Genomic DNA, 25,159 nt, shown 5'->3' on the forward strand with positions numbered 1-25,159 from the left:
TTTTATTTGTTGTAAATACATTTCACTAAAACACTTATAAAGTGCATGGATAAAGTTAATAATTCTTAAACAGAAATGATAAAAACAAAGGTTGATTTTCTTCAGTGGCTTAATGGCCTGTACAGTTGCCTCACCATTCGATACAGAAATGCTTTATTAACCCTTTGAGTACTGAATTCTGTTTGCAGTTTCATGAACATTATCTCCCTATCCCAGGATTAATATTGTGTGGAATTGTCATGCTGAATATTTTAAGATGGAAGTTGGAGACACGTACAGGGCAATATTATTCAGTGCTCCTTGAGGAACTAAAACCTTATAAAGGTTTATATTTCTTACATTTCCTTTTGCTCCCTGTGGCATGAACTACAAGGGTGAGTACCTCTAGATATCTCCATGGACATTATTAATGCTAATCTACATTGGGTGACCTAAGGTGCATTTGGGAGTCTCTGTTGATCTTCCCTCTCTTGCAGCACTCTCCGTTGAAACATCTCACTTGCTGAATTTACTTACCAGCTTACTCAGCAGTACACACAATTTACTCGGATAGAGAAGCCAACGTCAAATGGTAATTGAGACCAGTGCCCATACTTGGCTCATTTGAAGGAGAGTGGCACCATTTTATGGTTAAAACTATGTTGCCCTACAGAATTGGAAGTTGTTATAGGTTGCTTTCTGATGACATGTAAATGATCATAACGTACATAATTAAGATGCCCATAAGAGCCGTCACTCCACTGCATTCTGTCGATTAAATCAGTAAACGTGCAAAATGTTGACTTGTTGAGGGAAAGCTTGCAGTGGCCTCTCAGTGGAACAAAATTCATTCATGATGATTTCCTTTGGTCAGCACATCTAGTGAAACCGTGACCAGAGTAATAATTGTCCTCCTCTCCATGCATTGTTCAATGGTGGCATGAAATAGTAACAAAAACCCAATAATGCTTTTAAAGTGAGATGTACGTGTGCCCAGATTTAATTAGTTATTAGCTTAAAAGAAAAATATTGGTGACAATTTTAACCTAACCACCCATCTGGACACTGACAGGATTGGGTGCAATGTTTACTTTAAACCTCCACTAATTTACCTCCATTGAGCTCAGTGGGCAGGATATAAAATCCAATCCTGTGAGCTTCCCATGGGCATGTAATGTTCAAGTGACCTCCAATTTTTCTTTTAGTCAACAAATGTTAATTTACAATGCCTGACAATTGCCTTGGGATGTTTTACTACCTTAAAAGTGTGATATAAATGTCAGTTGTTATTGTAGTGGAATATTCTTTAGTCAGAGAGTCATACAGGTCTACAGCACAGAAAAAGGCCCTTCAGCCCATCGAGTCTGCATCGGTCAAACAAGTACCTAACTATTCTAATTCCATTTTCCAGCACTAGGCCCATAACCTTGTATGCCGTGGCCTCGCAAGTGCACATCCAAATACTTCTTAAATGTTATGAGGGTTTCTGCCTCTACCGCCCTTTCAAGCAGTGAGTTCCAGATTCCCACCACCCTCTGGGTGAAAAAAAATCCTTCCTCACATCCCCTCTAAACCTCCTGCCCCTTACCTTAAATCTATGCCCCCTGGTTATTGATCCCTCCACCAGAGGGAAAAATTCCTTCCTGTCTACCCTATCTATGCCCCTCATAATTTTATACACCACAATCATGCCCCCTCTCAATCTCCTCTGCTCCAAGGAAATTAACCCCAGTCTATCCAATCTCTCCTCATAACTAAAACTCTCCAGCCCAGGCAACATCCTGGTAAATCTCCTCTGCACTCTCTATAGTGCAATCACATCCTTCCTATAATGTGGATTCCAAAATTGCATGTAATACTTTAGCTGGTCTGGCCTAAAACATGGAGGAGAAAGAAATTGAAGCAAAACAACTGATGCTATTTGCTGGAGTGCAGGATATATATAGGCTAATGGTTGTAACAAGGGAATAAACATTGGACAGTTACATAACAAGAACATTGATGATGTTGTAGATAATTTCACACAGAAAAAAGTGAAATCACAACTATCCAGTTGTGATATAGCAGGAAAAGAGTAACTAGCAGAAGCAATATGGAGAAATTGGTAATTAGGCAAACAAAGTAACAGTTGACAGCTTCCACTGATTGCCTGCACAAGACAGATAGATATGAACAGAAATATAATACTGCTGTGGTTCTCATATGAGTGCGTAATCTGATTACATGAAATTCCTCTCTCTCATATTTGCTTATTCCAGTTTATAGTCATTTGGTAGTACAGAACTTGAGTGTTGCTGAAAAAAGAGATACGTTGAAGCTTTTCATCTTGCACTCATCAGATTCCTTTGTTGGAACACCAATATAAGGGGAAAACAACAATTGATACTGTATGTGAAGAGAATACTGATTGGTTGGCAAGCATTTTCTGATTGGTGGAGGTGTTGCCATCACTGGTGTTGCCATCTCTTCTTATACAGTATCAATTGTTGTTTTCCCCTTATATTGGCTTTCTTGTGAAGTGTCCTGATGAGTGCAAGATGAAAAGCTTCAACATTATTCCAGTTTATTGTCTTAGTTAACATAACAAAGACTTTTGGCAAGAGCACGTTAAGCATTCCTGTGATAATGCACTAACTGTACTTTCTCCCTAATGAGAGCTGCTTACAAAGAAACAGAATTAGAGCAAATTGCACTGTGGTAATGACCAGGTTTCTATATTCTACATATAAATTGAACAGATCAGGGATGAGTAAAAGAACTTAACTAATGAAATTCTAGAGATAAGCAGTAACTGCTTCTTAACACAACATCCAGGGCAGACATTATGTTAGATTTAAGGAACATAGGAACGGAAGTAGGCCATTCAGCCCACTGAGCCTGCTCCACTATTCAATTAGATTAGAGATTGAAAACACTGGGGTTGTTCTCTTTAGAGCAGAGAACATTTAGATATTTGGTATAAGTGTTCAAATTCATAAGCAGCTTTGACCGAGTGAATAAGGGGAACTGTTTCAATGATGAAAGGGTCAGTAAGCAGAGGAGCCAGACGTAAAGTGACTGACAAAAGAACAAGAGCCAATGCAGGGATTTATTTTAGTTGTTGTTGTTGATTTGGAATGAATGCCTGAAAGGTGGGAGCAGATTCAATAATAACTTTCAAAAAAGGATTAAAAATTACGGGGCTATGGGGAAAGAGCAGCGTAGGATGATGGGCTGAATGGCTTCTCACTATGTTGTATCCTTCTATGATTCCATAACTCTAATCTAATACCTCAAAGGATCTTCATCTGAAATTATCTTATGAATTCGTAAGAAATGACAAAATAGTACTTGAGAGTTGTTCAGGTGATGTAATGTTACTTGCATTTCCAGAAAGCCAGTTAATACAGTTCTGTTTGTGAGGCTTTCTAAAAGTGAAACCTATGGAAATAATAGTAGCCTAGTTGTTTGAATTGGAATTGGTTTGGTATTAGAAAGTAACAGGTGATGATAAATGGAATAATCTCCATGTCCAGTTAAATGTTGGCCATCATCTTCAGCTCCTACCACAAACTCCAGACACCAAGTGCCTCCCAGAACATACTAGGCCAGTGGAACAGATTTCTAGCTTGCATCTTGAACACTGTCATATCTTCAAGAGCAAGATGGAGCTATTTCTGTTTGGAGAGGAGATCAGGTTTTATGAGTCTCCTGGACTAGCTTTAACCACATAAAATGCAGCAGAGTGATTTGTTAGATATGACATGAGGTATCATGACAATGGAGCACTCTGGATGGACCAACTAATCTTTTCCTGTCTGATATTTTTGTACGTTTCTATCTCAGTTTGGGCAGCAGTTGAGGTGCGACAGCCAAACAGGCTAGGCATGGAATGCTTCCTGCCATCAATTGCTATCTGGTAGCCTCCGTTGGAAAATGTGTTTTGTGTGTTGGATAGAGACTGGATTAGCAAATTACGATAAACTATGTTGTCTCCACGTTAAATAATCTGCTGTCTCATATGTGTAAGCATGACGAATAAGCACTTGGACGATGCATTGGAGCTGAGCTGAGCTGTTGTGTCCATGGAAATGTAATGCTATGAAAAAGAATCAGTTAGAATTGAATACTGTAGGATATAAAATTACACACACACACAAACACACACACACTCGCACACACACGGTGATTCTACACATCTTCAGAGGTTGTTGAGGCAACCTCCAGACCACAACCATGGAAATCAATTGAAATCAAGAATTCCCACTCTAGCACTATTAGCCTCGATGTAACAAACTCATTGAAAAAGTTACACCTTGCTGAATGAGGCTTTTAATGGCATACTAACTTCATCATTTCTTCTAAACACCCTCACTGGCTCTGAAAAGCTAATTTTATATTTGCAGAATGTCAAATTTCTCCAAAATGATAAAAAAATTCCACATTTTAAAAAATAGTTCATTTTATTTTTTAAAATGCGTTTATCTTTATTTTAGCTTTAATCTTAATCCTGTCATAATCATTTATTCTTAAAGTATCTTAAAATTTAAATGAAAAGTGAAGGATTTTAAAGTGCTTTAGCTTCCTGGTTTGCTTATTTTGAATACTATAATGTGACTGGCTGCCTGCTTGTTGACAGTACTGCTGCTGCACGCCATGACATCCTCTTCACTTGGCACCGGGTGTAAATTGCCATCAGGAAAAGGGAAAGCTGCACCAGAGAGATCATTGGACCTTTGAGATCATAAGAACAAAAAAATAAAAACAAAAGAAGCAGGAGCAGGAATAGGCAATTTGGCCTTTCAAACCTGCTCCACCATTCAGTAAGATCACGGCTGATCCGATTGTGGCCTTAGCTCCACTTTCCTGCCAGCCCCCACCAACCCCCATCCCATTACTCTTGACCCCCTTGTTGATCAAACATCTGTCTAACTCAGCCTTGAATATATTTTTCGACCCAACCTCCACTGGTCTCTGGGGAAGAGCATTCCAAAGATGAATGACCCTCTGAGGGAAGAAATTTCTCCAAATCTCAGTCTTAAATGGGGGATCCCTTATTTTGAAACTGTGCCCCCAGTTCTAAATTCCCCCATGAGGAGAAACATTCTCTCAGCATCTACTTTATCAATATATCTCAGAATCTTATATGTTTCAATAAGACCACCTTTCATTCTTCTAGACTCCAATGAGTATTGCCCCAACCTACTTAACCTTTCCTCATAAGATAACCCCTTCTTCCCGTAAATCAGCCTAATGAACCTTCTCTGAACCACTTACAACGCAAGTATATTAAGGTCAGTGGCAAGCGCCCGATTTCACCACTGACCACCAAATCTGGCCGTTCTTTGAGTTTATATATTTCAACAGTACATCACATGTAAGAATCAACATTGGAGACCATTGCTTTTCTTCATTCATGTTTCCTTGTGTACAATTATTTTTAGATACCATTGATACCATTCATTTGACCTACCAGGAAATACACTTTAGTGATGTGGGAAGCACCCCTTTTTCTCCCCTGGGGGAGACGGGCAAATATGCCACTGAAAAAGCTCATAAACGGGAATTAGCCAAAACATAAAACTTAGGCTTGGCAATTCTTTTAACTTGGGTACACAAATACTAACTCAGTCCTCAAAGGGCTAAACAGAATCATGATCATTTTTAAGAGTGAATGAATGGAGAATGCACCACCTTGTAGATACTTAATGTTTCATCAATATTTTCAGCTAGTTTATCTCAGCCACCTCTAACATCATACTACCAAAGAAACCCCACATAAAAATATGAAGTGCTGGAATAATTTTCCAAACAGTCTAACACTTTGTTCACCCAACACTGTTTTGAAATTTCAATTAATGAAAAGACATAGCATACACAAACACTCTTAGTTTTTTTCAAAGGAAACTTTGCTTTCCTTCCAAAGATCTCTCTAAACCTCTGGATTTGGCCCATCTTGTCAAATACAAATGGGTTCGCATGAATTGCCTTTAATTTAGGAAGATAATTTTTTCCTTGGGTTGCTATGGCCAGAAATGCCTTAATTTATTCTAATTAGCTCTGTAAGAGGAATATGCTTCAGTCTAGTTTGCTCTTAGCTAACTCTTTACTTTTCTTCATGCAACTATTTAAAAATCGAGGCTTTTCTGACTATCCAACAAACCTGTGAATAGTTACTCTAAAATTGCTGCTGGTTGCAAAACCGAGAATACAGTTAGTTGCATCAATAAGATCAGTCCATTCTCTTCAAGATTTTCAAAAATATTTCAACAGATGACCTTGGAGAAATGCCTTGTCAACTTATGTACACTTTCCGCACCTTCTTCTTTCCACCATTTTATTTTGAATTTGCAGTTTGTATATATTAAAGAAATGGAAAAGAAAGAACCAATGCTGTTACTTCGTCCCAGGTAGCTTCACTTTTCTGACAACATCCAGAGATACATATCAAAGTTACAGGACAAGTGTCGACAAAGGAAGTCTTCACTGCTGCAGGCAGAAGCTTAAAGATAAAGGTATCCAACCCAGTAGACGAGATTAAATAGCAAAAACGTTGTAGGAAAAAACACACGTGAATATGTGTCTAATTTCAAAATGTCTACGTGGATCCGTCCTTTGCGCCATGAGCCTGATTTACATTCCTTGTAACAGCAGAAGAAGCTCTGGCAGTCTTTACCATCCAGGCATTCATATACGCAGGCTTCCTCAAAGTCCTGCCAATACATAGAATTGTTTATGGTAATGACTGAAGAGGCTGGCCCCAGGTTCAGTACAGAATAGTTCTAGAATGAAGAGAGAAATGAGATTTTTTTTAAAAACTAGCAATAAGACACAAGCTACCCTTTCCAACATATTCATAACAAAATGTAATTATGAGCAGTTTTAGCCATATATATATATATATATTTCATCTGGAAAATCTGAGCAACTTGCAGATTGATATCTCTTTTGAAAAACAACGTGAGTAAGATAGCATTAGGATTTATAAAGCACTTTGAGAATTTATACAGGGTTTTGGTCGGACCACTCCTGGAATACAGTGTGAAGTTTTGGACCTGAATTTTACCCTCCCCCGCTGGCGGGTTTTTAGGCGAGGAGAGCGTGAGATTGAAGGCAAGGGATTCCCTCCTGCCTGCCCTGACCTCACAGTGATTTTACGCTGGGGCAGGTAAAGTCTCTGACAGGATGCCCGCTCTTGCCCCAGTTGAGGCCCTTACTGGCCACTTCAGTGCCATTTTTTGCCCAGCCTCAATTTTTAGGTTGGTGGGAGGATTTACCTGATGTGGGGTAAAGCCCGAAAATGAACGGGCTTAGGTCTCAAGCAGGAAGTGGAGTGGGGAACGCCTCCATCAGAAGCCCCCTTCTGACTTCAGGCAACCCCCCCATCTTAAGGTCCGGTGGCCGCTGGACCTCCCTCTCCACCGGCCTCTCCACCGACACCCCAATCGCCCTCTTTGTGTCCCCCCACCGGCTTTCCCAACCCTCCCTGCAATCTGATTGGCTGGCAGCTCTCAGGCAGCACTTCCTCCCAAGTGAAAGGCAGAAATCCCGCTGGCAGCCAATTGATGTTCAGTCGAGCGTGAAATGGAAATGGCTGCGGAACACTCGGAGTCGGCGGGGATGTGTTCCCTGCCGACTCTTTGGATGGTGGGAAGGGAAACACTGCCATCTGAAATATTCAGGCCTTGGTCTCCACATTTAAGAAAGGAAAAACTTACATTAGAGGTGATACAGAGAAGGTTCACTAAATTGGTCCCTGGGATGAGGGGGTTGTCCTATGATGAGAGATTGAGTAAATTGGGCTTATATTCTCTGGAGCTTAGAAGAATGAGGGAGGATTTCATTGAAACATAAAAGATTCTGAAGGGGCTTGATAGGGTGGACCCTGAAAGATTGTTTTTGCTGATCGGGAAATCTAAAACACGGGGTCTCAGGATAAGGGGCCGATCATTTAGGACTGAGATGAGGAGAAATTACTTCACTCAAAAGGTTGTGAACATTTGGAATTCTCTACCCCAGAGGGTTGATGCTCCATTGCTGAATATAGTTAAGGCTGGGATAGACAGATTTTTGATCTCTCAGTGAATTAAGAGATAAGGAGAGCAGGCAGGAAAATGGAGTTGAAGCCCAAGATCAGCCATGATCATATTGAATGGTGGAGCAGGCTCGACAGGCCATATGGTCTACTCCTGCTCCTATTTCTTGTGTTCTTAAAAGTAAGTCAAACACTTCCCTGGAGGCTGAAGGCATTGCCTTTCCTGCACAATGTTTTTCAGCTTTAATCCACATTAAAAGCAAATTTTCCTTTCTTCCCTTCCAATAGCATTGATTAAATTAGGAGCATAAGGTGTGATTCTCAATTTCATTCTCTCAGCCGGGAGCTGTGCTGATGAGGAGTACGGTTTGGAGAATGGGAGTTACAATTTTGTGGCCCAATCAATGACCCACATGCCTCTCAAGCATGGCTCTCTCGGCAAAAGAATGGGATGGCAGATTGCAATTTAATCAGATTTTCTTCATTCATTTAAAGGCAAAACCAGCCACCATTTCATAGCAGAACAATTGCTTGGAAATTGCTTGATACTTCGAAAGCAACATTCCTGTGTGGGGCATATGAGTCAGAATTTATTTACCGTTTGTGCTTTGATTTTTCTTTTGCTATCTTTTCCTCCTTTTGAATTCATATCCTCTCAGTTGGTTTATTGGGCTAGTCATTGATTGCTCCATGATTATGGCCAATGCTGCAGTTTAATCGATTAATGAAATGAGCATTGGGACAGATGTATAACAGTAGCTTGAACTTGCGCTGCCTGAAGTATGCTATTGCCCAAAGTCAAGATGAATCCCTCTCCTTCACCCCAATGGAATTTCCAAAAAAATGTGCAAGTCAATTAGCAAACAACCCTCATGGTAGAGCCAGGAGCATGACAGGGCACCATTTTAAAATTAGGGGTCGTCCTTTTAGGACAGAGCTGAGGAGAATTTATTTTCTCTCAGAGGGTTGTGCGACTTTGGAACTCTCCGCCTCAGAAGGTGGTGGAGGTGGGGTCATTGAATATTTTTAAGGCGGAGGTAGATAGATTCTTGTTAGGCAAGGGAATCAAAGGTTATCGGAATTAGGTGGGAATGTGGAAGCCGAAACACAAGAAGATCAGCCGTGATCTTATTGAATGGCGGAGCAGGCTCGAGGGACCGAATGGTCTACTCCTGTTCCAATTTCTTATGTTCTCATGACAAAACAATAGGGCTGACAGGTGCTGACTAAGGGAAAATGCCTGATTATTTGATGATTGCTTGACATCTTCTGGCTTGTCACACCAGTGACATTTCTCCCTCAATCGCCACCCATCAGCCCGTTATATCTTACACTCTGTCCATATGGGAAACTATATTATTACCAGACTCGAATTTTATGTTTCTATTTCAACAGATGTCTTCGTTCTCCGGTGTTAATTTACTATTTTGATTTAAGACCGTGGTTTGTTAGATGACTACAGACCCTGCATTTCGAATCAAACCTATAGATAAGTACCTCTTGGGATCCTTTTTGCTGGGTGAAGAACCATTCACGTCTGCGTTCCCCTTTCCAATCTTGCTCATACTGACTCGGGAACCCATGACAGTGAGAATTAGACTTAACTCTACAGCTGAGGGTTGCATCCGGGAGCTGGGAATGCAAAAATGTTTTCAAGTGCAGGTAAAATATTCCAGTAAATGTGATTAATCATCAATACAATTATCAGAACTAATAACAGCATTGTAGTGGTTAAGTGAATTGTTCTTTTAGCACCAAAACTTTGGTTCAAATAACACTCAGGGTAACGTAGCGAAAGTCTCTGCTGTCCACTGGCTGTAGTGGCCCTTTATGAATTGAGCCTGAATGATTTTAAACCGATTTATGCTGACCATAGCCCCTCGCTTACATTCATTTAGTTTCTAATAGCATTTTACCAACAAAATAAATTGATCCAAGATATTTTATGGGAGTGGTATCAGACATTTAAGACTGAACCAAAAAACAAAAAATGCTGGAAAAACTCAGCAGGTCTGACAGCATCCGCGGAGTGAAAGACAGAGTTAATGTTTCAAGTCCGTATGAGTCATACGGACTCGAAACGTTAACTCTTGTCTTTCTCTCCACAGATGCTGCCAGACTTGCTGAGCTTCTCTAGCATTTTTTGTTTTTTGTTCAGATTTCCAGCATCTGCAGTATTTTGCCTTTACACAAGACTGAAGCACACATGGATGTTTTTTGTTCAGATTTCCAGCATCTGCAGTATTTTGCCTTTACACAAGACTGAAGCACACATGGATGTTTTTTGTTCAGATTTCCAGCATCTGCAGTATTTTGCCTTTACACAAGACTGAAGCACACATGGATGTTTTTTGTTCAGATTTCCAGCATCTGCAGTATTTTGCCTTTACACAAGACTGAAGCACACATGGATGTTTTTTGTTCAGATTTCCAGCATCTGCAGTATTTTGCCTTTACACAAGACTGAAGCACACATGGATGTTTTTTGTTCAGATTTCCAGCATCTGCAGTATTTTGCCTTTACACAAGACTGAAGCACACATGGATGTTTATTGTTCAGATTTGCAGCATCTGCAGTATTTTGCCTTTACACAAGACTGAAGCACACATGGATGTTTATTGTTCAGATTTGCAGCATCTGCAGTATTTTGCCTTTACACAAGACTGAAGCACACATGGATGTTTTTTGTTCAGATTTCCAGCATCTGCAGTATTTTGCCTTTACACAAGACTGAAGCACACATGGATGTTTTTTGTTCAGATTTGTAGCATCTGCAGTATTTTGCCTTTACACAAGACTGAAGCACACATGGATGTTTTTTGTTCAGATTTCCAGCATCTGCAGTATTTTGCCTTTACACAAGACTGAAGCACACATGGATGTTTATTGTTCAGATTTGCAGCATCTGCAGTATTTTGCCTTTACACAAGACTGAAGCACACATGGATGTTTATTGTTCAGATTTCCAGCATCTGCAGTATTTTGCCTTTACACAAGACTGAAGCACACATGGATGTTTATTGTTCAGATTTGCAGCATCTGCAGTATTTTGCCTTTACACAAGACTGAAGCACACATGGATGTTTTTTGTTCAGATTTCCAGCATCTGCAGTATTTTGCCTTTACACAAGACTGAAGCACACATGGATGTTTATTGTTCAGATTTGCAGCATCTGCAGTATTTTGCCTTTACACAAGACTGAAGCACACATGGATGTTTTTTGTTCAGATTTGCAGCATCTGCAGTATTTTGCCTTTACACAAGACTGAAGCACACATGGATGTTTTTTGTTCAGATTTGCAGCATCTGCAGTATTTTGCCTTTACACAAGACTGAAGCACACATGGATGTTTTTTGTTCAGATTTGCAGCATCTGCAGTATTTTGCCTTTACACAAGACTGAAGCACACATGGATGTTTAGGACAGATGGTTGGGACAGGCTTTTAAACAGCACCTTAAAGGAAGAGAGTGGGGTTGAGACCGGGAGAGATTTAAGGAGGGAATTCCATGGCTTCGTCAGGTGTGGCTATGGCTGGCAATGGTGCAGCCAAGGAAATTGAGATGGGTTAGCAGTCGAAATTGGAGGGATGTAGAATTCTCAGAGGCTAGAAGAAGTTACGGAGATGGGGAAGGGTGAGGTCACGGAGCGATCTAAACATGAAACTTCCACCAGTTCGCAGAAAGTGTGAACTAAAATAACAATCTTTCCCAGCGGGTATTTGAACGGTAAGGAGGTGGGAGAAAAGTCCACATTTGTGCAATAAAATGGTACGTTTCAGAAACTATTCAGAAGCTAATTGTGAGACCCAAAGCCCCAAAGTGTTAAGCCGTAAAATTTGCTAATTATAAGTGCACCTTTTCTGAAATAACTAATAGTCCAAAAATTGCTGTAGTAGGCCAACAGTAATGCCCAGTGTTAGTTACATTTGCCCTCACCCATTTGCTCTCCATCATAATTTGCCCCATAAGTTACTTGGAGTGTGAGGCAGAAACAACATAGCCACCTATACACTGCACCTGGGGTCTGAGTCCACAAAGTATATCTTTTTAACCAATCACATTGGCAGATAATGAAATGAAAAGAACAAGGACAGGATGAGAAAGTGTAAGTTAGAAAGGGTGATTTTTTTTTCAGTCTTTTTTATAGGATGTGGGTGTCATTGGCTTGGCTGCTATTTATTGCCCATTGCTAGTTGCCGTTGAGAAGGTGGTGGTGAGCTGCCTCCTTGAGCCGCTGCAGTCTCTGTGGTGTAGGTACACCCATAATGCTGTTAGGGGTGGTAGTTCCAGGACATTGACCCAGTGACAGTGAAGGAACGGCGATATATTTCCAAGTCAGGAAAAACTCAGAAAAAAAAATTCACCCATTTAATGTTAAACCGGTAAAGAAACAATGAAAACCTAAAGCAATGAGATTGCACACTTGTAATAGTTACTCTTTAGGGGCAGACAAGTTGACTAGTAGTAATTAGCACCTATCACAGTTATCAGGGCACTTAGCCTGAAATGGACCTATCTTTCTGTGGCAAATTTACATTGTATCGACCCTGCAAGTACAGGAACTTCATGCAACCAGATCTTTTTTTATTCTTTCACGGGATGTGGGCTTTGTTGGCTAGGCCAACATTTATTGTCCATCCCTACTTGCCCTTGAGAAGGTGGTGGTGAGCTGACTTCTTAAACTGCTGCAGTCCATGCAGTGTGGGTACACCCACAGTGCTGTTAGGGAGGGAGTTCCAGGATTTTGACCCAGCAACAGTGAAAGAACAGTGATATATTTCCAAGTCAGGATGCTGAGTGACTTGGAGAGGAACTTGCAGGCGGTGATGTTCCCATGTGTCTTTCTCCTTCTAGATGGTAGTGGTCGTGGGTTTGGAAGGTGCTGTTGAAGGAGCATTGTTGAATTCCTGCAGTGCATTCTGTAGATGGTACACACTAATGCTACTGTGAGTCAGTGGTGGAGGGAGTGAATGTTTGTGGATGTGATGCCAATCAAGTGGGCTGTTTTGTCCTGGATGGAGTCAAACTTCTTGAGTGTTGTGAGAGCTGCACTCATCCGGGCAAGTGGGGAGTATTCCATCATTCTCCTGACTTGTGCCTTGTAGATGGTGGACAGACTTTGGGGAGTCAGGAGGTGAGTTACTCGCTGCAGGATTCCTAGCCTCTGAGCTGCTCTTGTAGCCACTGTATTTATATGGTTAGTCCAGTTCAGTTTCTGGTCAATGATAACCCCAGGATATTGATAGTGGGGGATTCAGCAATGGTAATGCCATTGAACGTCAAGGGGCGATTGTTGGATTCTTTCCGATTGGAGGTGGTCATTGCCTGGCGCTTGTGTGGCATGAATGTTACTTGCCACTTGTCAGCCCAAGCCTGGATATTGCTGCACCAGGACTGCTTCAGTGTCTAAGGAGTCGTGAATGGTGCTGAACATTGTACAATCATCAACGAACATCCCCACTTCTGACCTTATGATGAAGGAAGGTCATTGATGAAGCAGCTGAAGATGGTTAGGTTGAGGACACTACCCTGAGGAACTCCTGCAGTGATGTCTCGGAGCTGAGATGACTGTCCTCCAACAATCACAACCATCTCCCTTTGTGCTAGGTATGACTCCAACCAGCAGAGAGCTTTCCTCCTGATTCCCATTGACTCTAGTTTTGCTAGGGCTCCTTGATGCCACACTTGGTTATAAAGCAGGCATGATGTCAAGGGCAGTCACTCCCACCTCTCACCAGTCACTCTGAAGATGTAGTTTTCACAAAGCCAACGATAGATGCATCCTCGACAGAACCTTTTGATCTCTACGCACCTGCCCTTGCTAAAGTTGCTGTGGCATTTGCACTTTTTAATAGTCTTTTCAAAGGATGTAGGTGTCACTGGCTAGGCCAGCCTATTGCCCAACCCCAAGTGCCTTTGAGAAGGTGGTGGTGAGCCGTCTTCTTGAACCGCTGAAGTCACGTGGTGTAAGTACTTAAATAACAGCGAGCAATATTAGCCTCACCATTACTTTGACAGCAATTTTTTGAGCCAATAAATTTTTAGCACCTTTCTTTCTCAATTCTCCAATCTGGTTAGCAGCTGATATTAGGCAAATTCAGTGTGAGTACTGGAGCATGTGCTGCATGAAAGGGTTTCTTGTAACTACTCAAAATGTTCTTTGCAAGATGACTGGACTCTAACTGTGAGGTAAATGTTTATCTTGTTTCCAGCACAGAGGTCCAAGCACCGTAGGTGCTGTTAATGAAAATCAAATAATAAAAGTGAAAAAAAATAAAAGGAACTAATCAATTCCACCGCTGTCACTCGCTGAACACAAAGCTGTCACTCAAACACCCAATATCGTAACTCTCACCATTATTATTCCTATCATGCTGCTTTCAAACTAGCTTCAGGCTCCAGTTATTTGACAGGGAATTGTCTGCGTATAGACCAGGGGTTTCTGGTAGTAAACTATCCTTTCTCATCCTTCTTGCCCTGTCTGCGGCCTTTGGCACCCTGCACCATAGTGCCAGGGTAAGTTTGCTCATCCAATCCTTCTTGGCTTAGCACTCACTCCTCGTCGCATTCAGGCCTCTTCTCACTCTGTGCTTCCTTTCACTCTGACCCAATCTCTCAGCCTTTGCCAAAACTGCAGGAGGTGAAAATATATCAATCAAAAAAAGAAGTGAGCAGGCCCCAGATTGAGCCCATGGCCAGGTGATGGAATGGCGCAGCACCTTTTTTAGGGCTGGGAAATTGGATGCGCTGATGCATGAGGACGGCACAAGGAAGGTTGTATGGCTTTGAACTCCAGGGTACAGCCAGAGGACACTAGGAGATGAGAACCAGAATCAGTAGCATGTATAGTATGGTACCTACAAAACTGAAGCGCCCACGTGCATTGACATTTCAACACCACTGGCAAAGGGAGACTCGTGGTCAGTGCCATTTACCACACCAAAGGCCCAAAATTGTGCTGCAATAAGTTGTCTTGTCAACTCAGAACACAAGCTGTTCCGTCATGGCCAGCCCTCCTACAGCTTTCCAGTCTTTCATTTTAATTCATGCACACTCTTGCAAGACATGAAGTCAAGATGCAACACGTCAATGATTGATATAACAACGGACTTGCAGATTGGGCACATATCTGTCATTGTAAATATATTCTATCAAGTTACAATATTTCAAGACTGCTTCTCTGGTTATGTGACAATACTAAAGGAGACGGATTCAAATTGGAGAAATGTTCACACATCACATACTTTTGACTCCAGTGGAAGAGGCCATCCAGGACATTCTCATATACCAGAGCATGGAAGGATTAGGGAAAGGTAAAAAAACACATTCCAACTTGGTCTTAATGGGCAGGATTTTTGTTTTGGGGTCGGGAACCGAATGTTGGGATCATTTCTGCATCCCATTCCCACACTTTGATGCGCCCAATGTGATCTTTTGTTGTTTTGGCCAATTAGTGGGCAGAGGGCACTCTCACCAAGCAGTTAGTATGGCAGGCATGTTCCCAATGCCAGAGGGTTAATAGAAGACCTTCCAGCAGTCAAAGATTGTTGGAATGGGAGTTGCTGAGGTTTGTTGAGTAGCATGAGGGTGCTTCCATTCCTGGGTGTCGACCACAGATCAGACAAAAATGTAGGCCAGAAGGGTTAGGGCCTTTGAAAGTCATGGGGGAAAGTCTGCCATAGTAATGGATTGGAGCCTCTAATTCTGATGTCTGCACACACTGCTGCTTGGAGGCTGCTACGGTTTTATGTATGGTCTCCTGATGTGATGGGCACCCCATGATTGAAGATCCAGTCAACATTGGGAGACCGCCCCTAATTAAGCCCTTAAGGAGCTCAGTTGGTTACCCTCTGCAGCCAACCATCCTTAATGCAGTGGAGACAGGAATATGCCATGGAGCCAGCTTGATGGGATTTTCCTCCCATTTTCGAGGCCCCTCCCTCCCACTCACCACTCCCCTCCCTACTCCCCCCCACCCCCCACCCTCCACTCACAGACCGGCCACCACAGGCAATTCAAAATTCAGCCCAATGTCTTTCTGCTGTTGTCTCCTGTTCCCCTTGTATTCACTTCTACTTAGAGTTTTCTTTATTCTTTCACAAGATGTAGGTGTTGCTGGCTAGGCCACCATTTATTGTCCATCCCTAATTGCCCTTGAGAAGGTGAGCTGCCTTCTTGAACCATTGTAGTCCATGTGGTGTAGGTGCACCCACAGGGCTGTTAGGAAGGGAGTTCCAGGGACTGCAAAGGAATCACAGAATTTAAGAATTTTAACAGCACAGAAGGAGGCCATTTGGCCCAATGAGTCTGCACCGGCTCTCCAGATGAACATTATGACCCAGTGCTATTGCCCTGCCTTTTCCCCATAGCCCTGCACATTGTTTCTCTTCAAATAATCATCTACTGCCATCTTGAATGCCTCGATTGAACCTGCCTCCACTGCACTTCCAGGCAGTGCATTCCAGACCCGAACCACTCGTTGTGTGAAAAGGTTTTCTCCCACGTCACATTTGCTTTTTTTTCAAATCACTTTAAATCTGTGCCCTCACATTCTCAATCCTTTTATGAGTGGGAACAGCTTCTGCCTATCTACTCTGCCCAGGCACCTCATGATTTTGAACATCTCTATCAAATCTCCTCTCAGCCTTCTTCTCTCCAAGGGGAACAGTCCCAACCTCTCCAATCTATCCTCATAGCTGAAGTTTCTCATCCCTGGAACCATTCTTTAAACCTCTTCTGCACTCTCTCCAATGTGTTCACATCTTCCCTATAATGTGACGCCCAGAACTGTATACAGTGCTCCAGCTGAAGTCTAACAAGTGCCTTATATAAATTCAGTATAACCTCCTTGCTCTCATACTCTATGCCCCTATTAATAAAGCCCAGGAAACTATATGCTTTATTAACTGCTATCTCCACCTGCTCTGCCACCTTCAATGATCTATGCACATGTGCACCCAGGTCTTTCTGCTCCTGCACCCCCTTCAAAATTCCATGCCTTATTTTATATTGTCTGTCCATGTTCTCCCTACCAAAATGCATGACTTCACACTTCTCCACATTGAACTTCATCTGTCACCTATCTGCCCACTCCACCAACTTGTCTATGCCCTCTTGAAGGGCCACCATCTTCCTCACAGTTCACAACATTCCCAAGCTTCGTATCATCCTCAAACTTTGAAATTATCCCCTACACACCAAGATCTAGATCATTAATACATGTCAGGAAAAGCAAGGGTCCCAATACCGACCCCTGGGAACTCCACTTCAAACCTTCCTCCAGCCCGAAAAATGTCCATTTTTCAGCTTCCCTTCTTTCAGCCAATTTTGTATCCACATTGCTATTGTCCATTTTATTGCATGGGCAGTAACTTTTCTCACACCTCTGTTGTGTGGCACTGTATCAAATGACTTTTGAAAGTCCATGTACACCACATTAACAGCCTTACCTTTTCTGTTACTTTTTCAAAAAACTCCAGCAAGTTAGTTAAACATGATTTCCCCTTTAGAAATCCATGTTGGCTCTTCCTTATCAACCCATATTTTTCCATGTGACTACTAATTCTAACCTCAATAATTGTTTTTAGAATCTTGCCCTCCACTGAAGTTAAACTGACTGGTCTATAATTGCTGGGCTTATCCTTAGAACCTTTTTTGAACAAGGGTGTAATATTTGCAATTCTCCAGTCTTCTGGCACCTCTCCTGGGTCTAGGAAAGACTGAAGGATTATGACCAGGGCCTCTGCAATTTCTACTCTTACTTCCTTCAGTGTTCTTGGATTCATCTCATCCGGTCCTGGTGCCTTGTCAACTTTAAATACCGACAGTTTATTCAACACTTCCTCCTTATCAATTTTGAATCCGTCTAGTGACAGGGTTGCCTCATCTGTCACCATGGCATGGAAAGCATCTACCACCTTGCTAAAAATGGATGCAAAGTATTCATTTCATACTTCAGTCATGGCCCCTTCATCCATGTGCAAATTCCCTTTTAGGTCTCTAATTGGTCCTACTCTTCCTTTTACCACCCTTTTATTATTTATATGCATATAGAAGACTTTGGGATTCCCTGTTATGTTGGCTCCCAGTCTTTTCTCATAATCCCTCTTCCCTTCTCTAATATGCTTTTTCACCTCCCCTCTGAACCTTCTGTATTCCTCTTGGACCTCAATTATATTTTGTACCTGACAAATGTCATATGTACACATTTTCTTCTTTATCGTAATTTCTATCCGTTTTTTCATCCAGGGAGCTCTGGATTTGTTTGCCCTACCTTTCCCTTTCAATGGAATATACCTTGAGTGTGCCCGAACCAATTTGGTTTTGAAGGTAGCCCATTGTTCAGTTACAGATTTTCCCACCAATCTTTCGTTCCAGTCTTTTTTTCTAAACATTCATGGGGTGTGGGCTTCACTGGCTGGGCCAGCATTTGTTACCCATCTCTAGTTGCCCTTGAGAAAGTGGTGGTGAGCTGTCTTCTTGAACCGCTGCAGTCCATGTGCTGTAGGCACACCCAAAGTACTGTTAGGGAGGGAGTTCCAGGATTTTGACCCAATAACAATGAAGGAACTGCAATATATTTCCAAGTCAGGTGTCATATTTCCAAGCCCATTGGACCCAGCTCTGTTCTTGCCCCACCGAAGTTGGCTCTCATCCAGTTAATTATTCTTACTCTGGATTGCCTTTCATCCTTTTCTATCTTCATCCTAAAATGTACAATACAATGATCACTGTCTCCTAAATGTTCCCCCACTGACACTTGATCTACTTGGCCAACCTCATTTCCAAGAACCAGGTCCAACAGTGTGTTTTTTCTTGTTGGATTGGGCACATACTGCTGTAGAAAATTTTCCTGAACACAATCTAGGAACTTTTGCCCCTCTCCGCCCTTTACACTACCACTGTCCCAGTCTGCATTCTGGTAATTAAAGTCCCCCATTAAAATTACTCTATAACTCTTGCATCTCTCTGCAATTTCCCTGCTGACTTGTTCTGCTACATGCTTCTCACTAGTCGGTGGTCTATAGACTACACCGAGCTCTATCCAAATTGACTCTGTCCTTGAACCCTCTGGGACATTCTCTTTCTCTAGCACTGCAATGCTCTCCTTAACCAATAGTGCCACCCCTCCTCCTTTCCTTCCTTTCCTATCTTTTCTGAACACCTTGTTCCCAGGAATATTTAACACTCAGTTCTGTCCTTCATTGAGCTAGGTCTCTGTTATCACCACAACATCATATTTCCACGTGGCAATCTGCACCTGTAACTCCCCAATCTTATTTACTATACCCCATGCATTCACATACATGCATAGTTACCCTGATTTAGATTTTGTTACTTTCTCCCTCACCCCGAATTCACTGATTAACTTACTATTCTCTATATTAGTGCTATCTGTCCCTCCCAGTATTTTGCACACCCTGGTATTCCTCTCTAATATTTTCTTATGGTTCTCACATCCCTGCCGAGTTAGTTTAAAGCCATCCCAACAGTACTAGCAAGGAATTCAGTCCTGGCTCTGTTCAGGTGCAACCCGTCCACTTGTATAAGTGCCATCTCACCGAGAGCCAGTCCCAGTGTCCCAGGAATCTAAAGCCCTCCCTCCTGCACCATCCTTCCAGCCACACATTCATCTGCCTTATCCTCCTATTTGTGTGGTCACTGGCATGTGGCACTGGTAGTAATCCAGAGATTACTACATTTGAGGTCCTGCTTGCTAATTTTCTACCTACCTCCCTAAATTCTGTTTGCAGGACCACATCCCCCTCCCTACCTAAGTCATTGGTACTAATGTGGACCACGACCTCTGGCTGTTCACCCTCCCCCAGAAGAATGTTCTGTAGCCGCTCTCTGACATTCTCGACCCTGGCAACATATCATCCTGGAGTCACGTCTACGGCCACAGAAACACCTGTCTGCTCTCCAAACCAATGAATTCCCTTTCACTATTGCTCTTCCTTTCTTCTCCCTCCCCTCCTGTACAGCCGAGCCACATGTGGTGCTGCAAACATGGCTCTGACTGCACTCCTCCTGAGAAACAGCACCCTCACCAGCCTCCAAAACGGAAACCAGATTTGTGAGTGGGACCCAAGGGGACTCTTGCACTACCTGCTGCCTACTCTTGGACTGCCTGGTGGCCACCCATTCCCTCCCTGTCTCCAGGCCCTTGAGCTGCGTTGTGACCATCTCTCCGAATGTGCTATGTGAGCTGCTACTCAGCCTCGTCGATGGGCCACTGGGACTCCAGCTGCCGCTCGAGCTCTGAAACCCAGAGCTTCGGTTTCTCCAGCTGGCGGCACTTCCTGCACATGTCGTCCAGGACACTGGTAGTGTCTATGGCTTTGCACATATTACAAGACACGCGTTCCACTTGACTGAGCTGCCCTGCCATGTCTTAACATTGCGCTAGCTTTGTTCTACTTTGGATTATTTATATTACTTTATTATATTGGCCTTAAATTTCCCTTATTCCTGGCGCTTTTCAGTTAAATTCAAGTACAGCAACTTGTTTAAAAATATTACACTTTGCTAATTTACTCACCAGGTCCTACTTACCAAGGCCCGCTCTTCTTTCTGAAGAAAGGTAGAAAAGGAAAGGAGTGCAGTGAAAGCTCTGTTTGAAGGCATGTTAGGTAAAAGGCATTCTAACATTTGTGCCTTTTCTGTCATTGCAAGCATGAAGGAGTATCTTAGTCAATGATGGCTGTGGCCTGTGTACAGGAACATCGCACAGGATCCTGTATGTCTCCTGCCAATGTTTACAAACACCAGCACAGCTACTCACAGCTCAGAGCTGCACTTAATGAACTTGAAGAGGTAGCATCAGTTAAGGAAGAGTGCACACATAAGGATTGCACAGTGCTGGTGGCAGAGTCGCAGAACCTGCAGGACAGATAACTACATGCATTGATGCTAACAATCTGTGTTTTGTGTCAACGTTGTTCATTTGGGATGCATGATGTCTGCACCTGGAAATCTGCAGGATTCAGAATCCTAGAGTTTTGCTGAGGTTGCCCCATAATGCACTAACATAACATCCTTTGTAAATGGGTTGGTTGTGTGTGACATATTCAACGATCTCCCAGCATAATTCACCTCTTTGTACTGCGGGCTGCCGAAGAACTTGAAGACTTAACAGATATTGATAGGGAACTTCATGGGCCAGTGCGATTTATGGTTGAATAACACAGCCACAGGATTTCCTTGAAGGATGAAACTGTCAGTATCTGATATTATACAGTTGTCAACATCAATATAGTACAAGTTTAATCATTTAATAAACAGGCACTGTTACAGCTATGCATTTTTGACATTGACATACTATTTTGGTAATCATTGCAGCTTTGTTCTCAGATTAGGCCTACCAAATGATGCAAAGCTGTTGCTTTTAGTATTTTTAAATTCGAGTCTATAACAGGAGCTGTTTATGGTTATTCTAAAAAAAGGTTTTGCTCAAAGAAATAAGCAGCTATTACACTTGGCTAAATGATTATGTTGAAGTGAATCAGCCCCAGAAAGTCATGATATTCATAATCTAATATCTATGCAAATGAACACCATCTATGCTCCCCTGCAGCACTAAGGGCTTGACACATAGGAAAAGTTACAAGCTATTGCTTTACAGTGGGAAGGAAATGAATGTGCTACCATTTGCAAACAAGGCAGCTCATCCCTGATAGACCTCTGGATAGATAGCTGACCGATTTGGCATGTGTTGACAAATCGGCACAAATGCAGATTGGTTTCTTGACATTGTCCAGGACAAAGCAACGCACTTGATTGGCACCCCATCCACAAACCTTCACTCCCTCCACCACCGACGCAAAGTGATAACAGTGTGTACCATCTACAAGATGCATTGTAGCAACTCACCGAGACTCCTTCAACAGCATCTTTCAAACCCATGATCTCTACTGCCTAAAATGATAAGGGGAGCAGACACATAGCAACATGGCAAGTTCCTCTCCAAGTCACACACCATTCTGACTTGGAACTATATCACCATTCCTTCATTGTCCCTTCCTAACAGCACTCTACTGATACCACATGGACGGCAGCGGTTCAAGGAGGCAGCTCATCACCAACTTCTCAAGGCAGTCAGGGGTAGGCAACAAATGTTGGCTTTGCCAACAGTGCTCACATCCCATGGATGAATAAAAAAAAGATGTTGAGATGTTCAGTGAATAGCTCAAATGAGGGAATTGTAAGCATAGTCTAAAGAGATGTGGAATATTGAAACTGTTGAGTGAAACGTTATAGCAGTTTCCAGAGGTGAAATGGATTTTCAGTGTTCCCTCCAGCCTTTATGCTATGGCATTACACTTCTCCCGTAAACCAGAGGGAAGTGTTAAGAATTGTGCAGAAGGTAACAGGTTTGGCTGAGAACACAGGCTGCAAGTTTGAGATTTTAAATTAGTGCATGATGGAATTGAATGGAAAAAACAGCAGCAATTGTAAATCAGTTTGAAGAAAAACTTAATCTATGATTGAATAAAGGAAAAAAGGGAAAGATACTGTTCCTTTTTCGAATGTCACAAGTTGCACAAGTTCTTTTGTTTTCAAGCTGTCTCCCTTTAAAACAAGCTTGTATGTAAAAATGTTGAAGAATGTATTTCACTGTGAAAGCTGGGCTTTGCTTCTATTACATTCAATGGTTTGTCCAGTAATTGGAGGGCCACCTGAAGGAAGCAAGATAAAGATTTATTGCTTTGTTTCCAAGAATGTGTTACTTTCTGCTCTATTTTGTGGTTGGTTAATAAAATATTGGTCTGAATTAAATTGGAATTATTGAGGTTGACAAACCTATTAAGTTGTGAAAATCAGACTTCTTTTATGGCCAGTCAAATTCTGCTTGTCATAAATTGCCTGAAAGTCTCTAGTTCCGGAAAAGATATTATCACATAAGTAATCAACATTTTTGAATTTCAGGAGTCAATGATTTGAGGTAATTCTGATTGTTTAATTATCCTGCTAGTTCTGTAAAGTGTTACCAAGGAAAGAGAAAGACAGGAGGAATGCCACTGCTATCTCATGGTCTGGTAACGATCTGAAGGCATCTTCATGCCTTAACACGCACCAAGTCCCTTACCCTTATCACCCCTGCGTTCAATGACTTACATTGGCTCCTGGTCAGGCAGTATCTTGATATTAAAATCCTCATCCTTGTTTTCAACTCCCTCCATGGCCTCATCCCTCCATATCTTTGTAATATTTTCCAGCTCCACAATCCTCTGGGCTATCTGTGCTCATCTAATTCTGGACTCTTGAACAATCTCTATTTTAATCATTCCACCAGTGGCAGCTATGCCTTCAGCTGCATAGGCCCTAAACTCAGAATACCCTCCATATACCTCTCCAACTCTCAAAGGACACTCCTTAAAACCTACCTCTTTAATGACATTTGACCCTGAGATGAGCTTTTGACCTGTACTTGCATCATCAAGAGGTCATTCAAAACTCTAGTTTTGCCCGTGTCTTAACTCACAGCAAGTCTATTCCCCCATCATCTCTGTACTTGCTGACCTACATTGGCTCCCTGTCTAGCAATGTCTTGATTTTGAAATACTCATCCTTATTTTCAAATCTATCCATGGCCTTTCCCCTTTCTAGCTCTGCAATCTCCTTCAACCCAACAACCCTCTGAGATATCCTCATTGCTTTAATTCCAGCCTCTTGTGCATTCACTACCACAATCCACCATTGGGCAGTGGTGCCTTCAGTTCCCAGGCCCCAAGTTCTGGAATTCCCTTTCTACACCTTTCCGCTTCTCTTCCTCATTTTCCTCTTTCAAGAGACTTCTTAAAACATATCTCTTTGACCAAGCTCTTGGTTATCTGCCCGAATATCTCCTTACATGGCTTATTGTCATACTTTGTTTTATAATGCTCCTGTGAAGCACCGTGGGCCATTTTCATTACGTTAAAGGTGCTATCACAATATAAGTTGTTGTTGTTGATGTTGATGATGCTTGGCTTAGTCTTCTTTTGAAACACAGAACTGTTAGCTCTTTCCACAAGCTGCTGGGTCCTTTTTTTTTGGAAGATTAGCTTTGTTTTTAATTCGCCAAGCGATAACTTTTGGATTACTGAATGTAAATGTATATATTGGGCATCATCTGTTTCTGAAATTGGAATTGGTAAGGTAAGTTGATATGTGTTGCTGTTTCAAACACTCGAGAGGAGAAGATTTATCTGAAGTTTTACATGGTGTTTAATACTATCTTGGGAGCATCCTATATGGAACAATTTCAGTCAAGGAGTGTTGAAGGGTGGAAGTTGAATGAATCTATAGTTATAGATATGAAGTTTGGGTGATTGTATGTACATAATTTGCATCCTTGAAATAATTGGCACAAAATCATAGGCCAACAGACTTAAAAATGGCATCCAGGGAATCTGAGTCTACAGCAACCCTACTTTGACTCTAATTGTGGTACTATTTGAAGAAATATATGCAAATGGAGGACAAGGTTCCATGGTTCAATGTTTGACAAGCAATAGTTGTGGACATTGACAATCACTCTGCTGAAATTGAGAACATCCACAGAACTTTGGATCAGATTGGCCATGTAGACTGGTGAAAGTTATTTTTCAGACAGAGGCCAGTGATTTACGTTCTTCTGCTGGTGTTGTTTCAGTTAATTGTGCTGGTAATCTTGATTTACTACCAATGTGCGTTCAAAAACAAGGACTACACAGGACTAAATGTGCCAAATGAGTATTCAAATGCTAACCCTTATGTCTTACAGAAAGTATACAGAGAAGATTGGGAGGAGTGTAGGAATGAGAGTCCACACTACCTGAGTACCTCAATGTCCTGGACTGTCGATGGGACTAGCACACAATGGATTAATACAACTTTTTTCATTGTGTATGCAGGCTAAAGGTAAGGATATCTCCACAGACAAGGAGGGTGATGGAATATCTGAAAGTCACTTGACTATGTCTGTTGTGATGGTATAGAATATGTTAGCTTGGTCACTTGTGTTTATGGGAATGGATCTGAAATTTGTGTGGACAACGTAACCATGGCAACAAAATGATTAGAGGAGATTGAGAAGGGCTAAGTGCATTTTGCTGTGTCCATGGTGTTGTCATTTCTGTGTACTCTGATTTATTGGTGGTATACATAGAATTCGAAGATCAAAGGTAAAAATGGTGAAAA

At 41.9% G+C, this 25,159-nt stretch overlaps 1 protein-coding gene across 2 annotated transcripts in view; it reads right to left on the bottom strand.

The window, feature by feature from the left end:
• Window positions 1-6,461: 6,461 nt before the first annotated feature.
• LOC121284106 (gamma-aminobutyric acid receptor subunit gamma-3) overlaps window positions 6,462-25,159 on the bottom strand; it is a 661,993-nt gene continuing 643,295 nt past the window's right edge. Inside the window, exons 9-10 of one of the 2 annotated variants that reach the window (XM_041199198.1) lie at window positions 24,609-24,614; window positions 6,462-6,740 (exon numbers count right to left, since the gene is read on the bottom strand). In XM_041199198.1, the coding sequence (XP_041055132.1) occupies window positions 6,462-6,740; window positions 24,609-24,614 (285 nt within the window). The remainder of the gene's footprint in view (window positions 6,741-24,608; window positions 24,615-25,159) is intronic. The other variant, XM_041199197.1, reaches the window with a different exon arrangement.

This window comes from Carcharodon carcharias, chromosome 11 (genome assembly GCF_017639515.1).
Source record: "Carcharodon carcharias isolate sCarCar2 chromosome 11, sCarCar2.pri, whole genome shotgun sequence".
In the NCBI taxonomy this organism is placed as follows: domain Eukaryota; kingdom Metazoa; phylum Chordata; class Chondrichthyes; order Lamniformes; family Lamnidae; genus Carcharodon; species Carcharodon carcharias.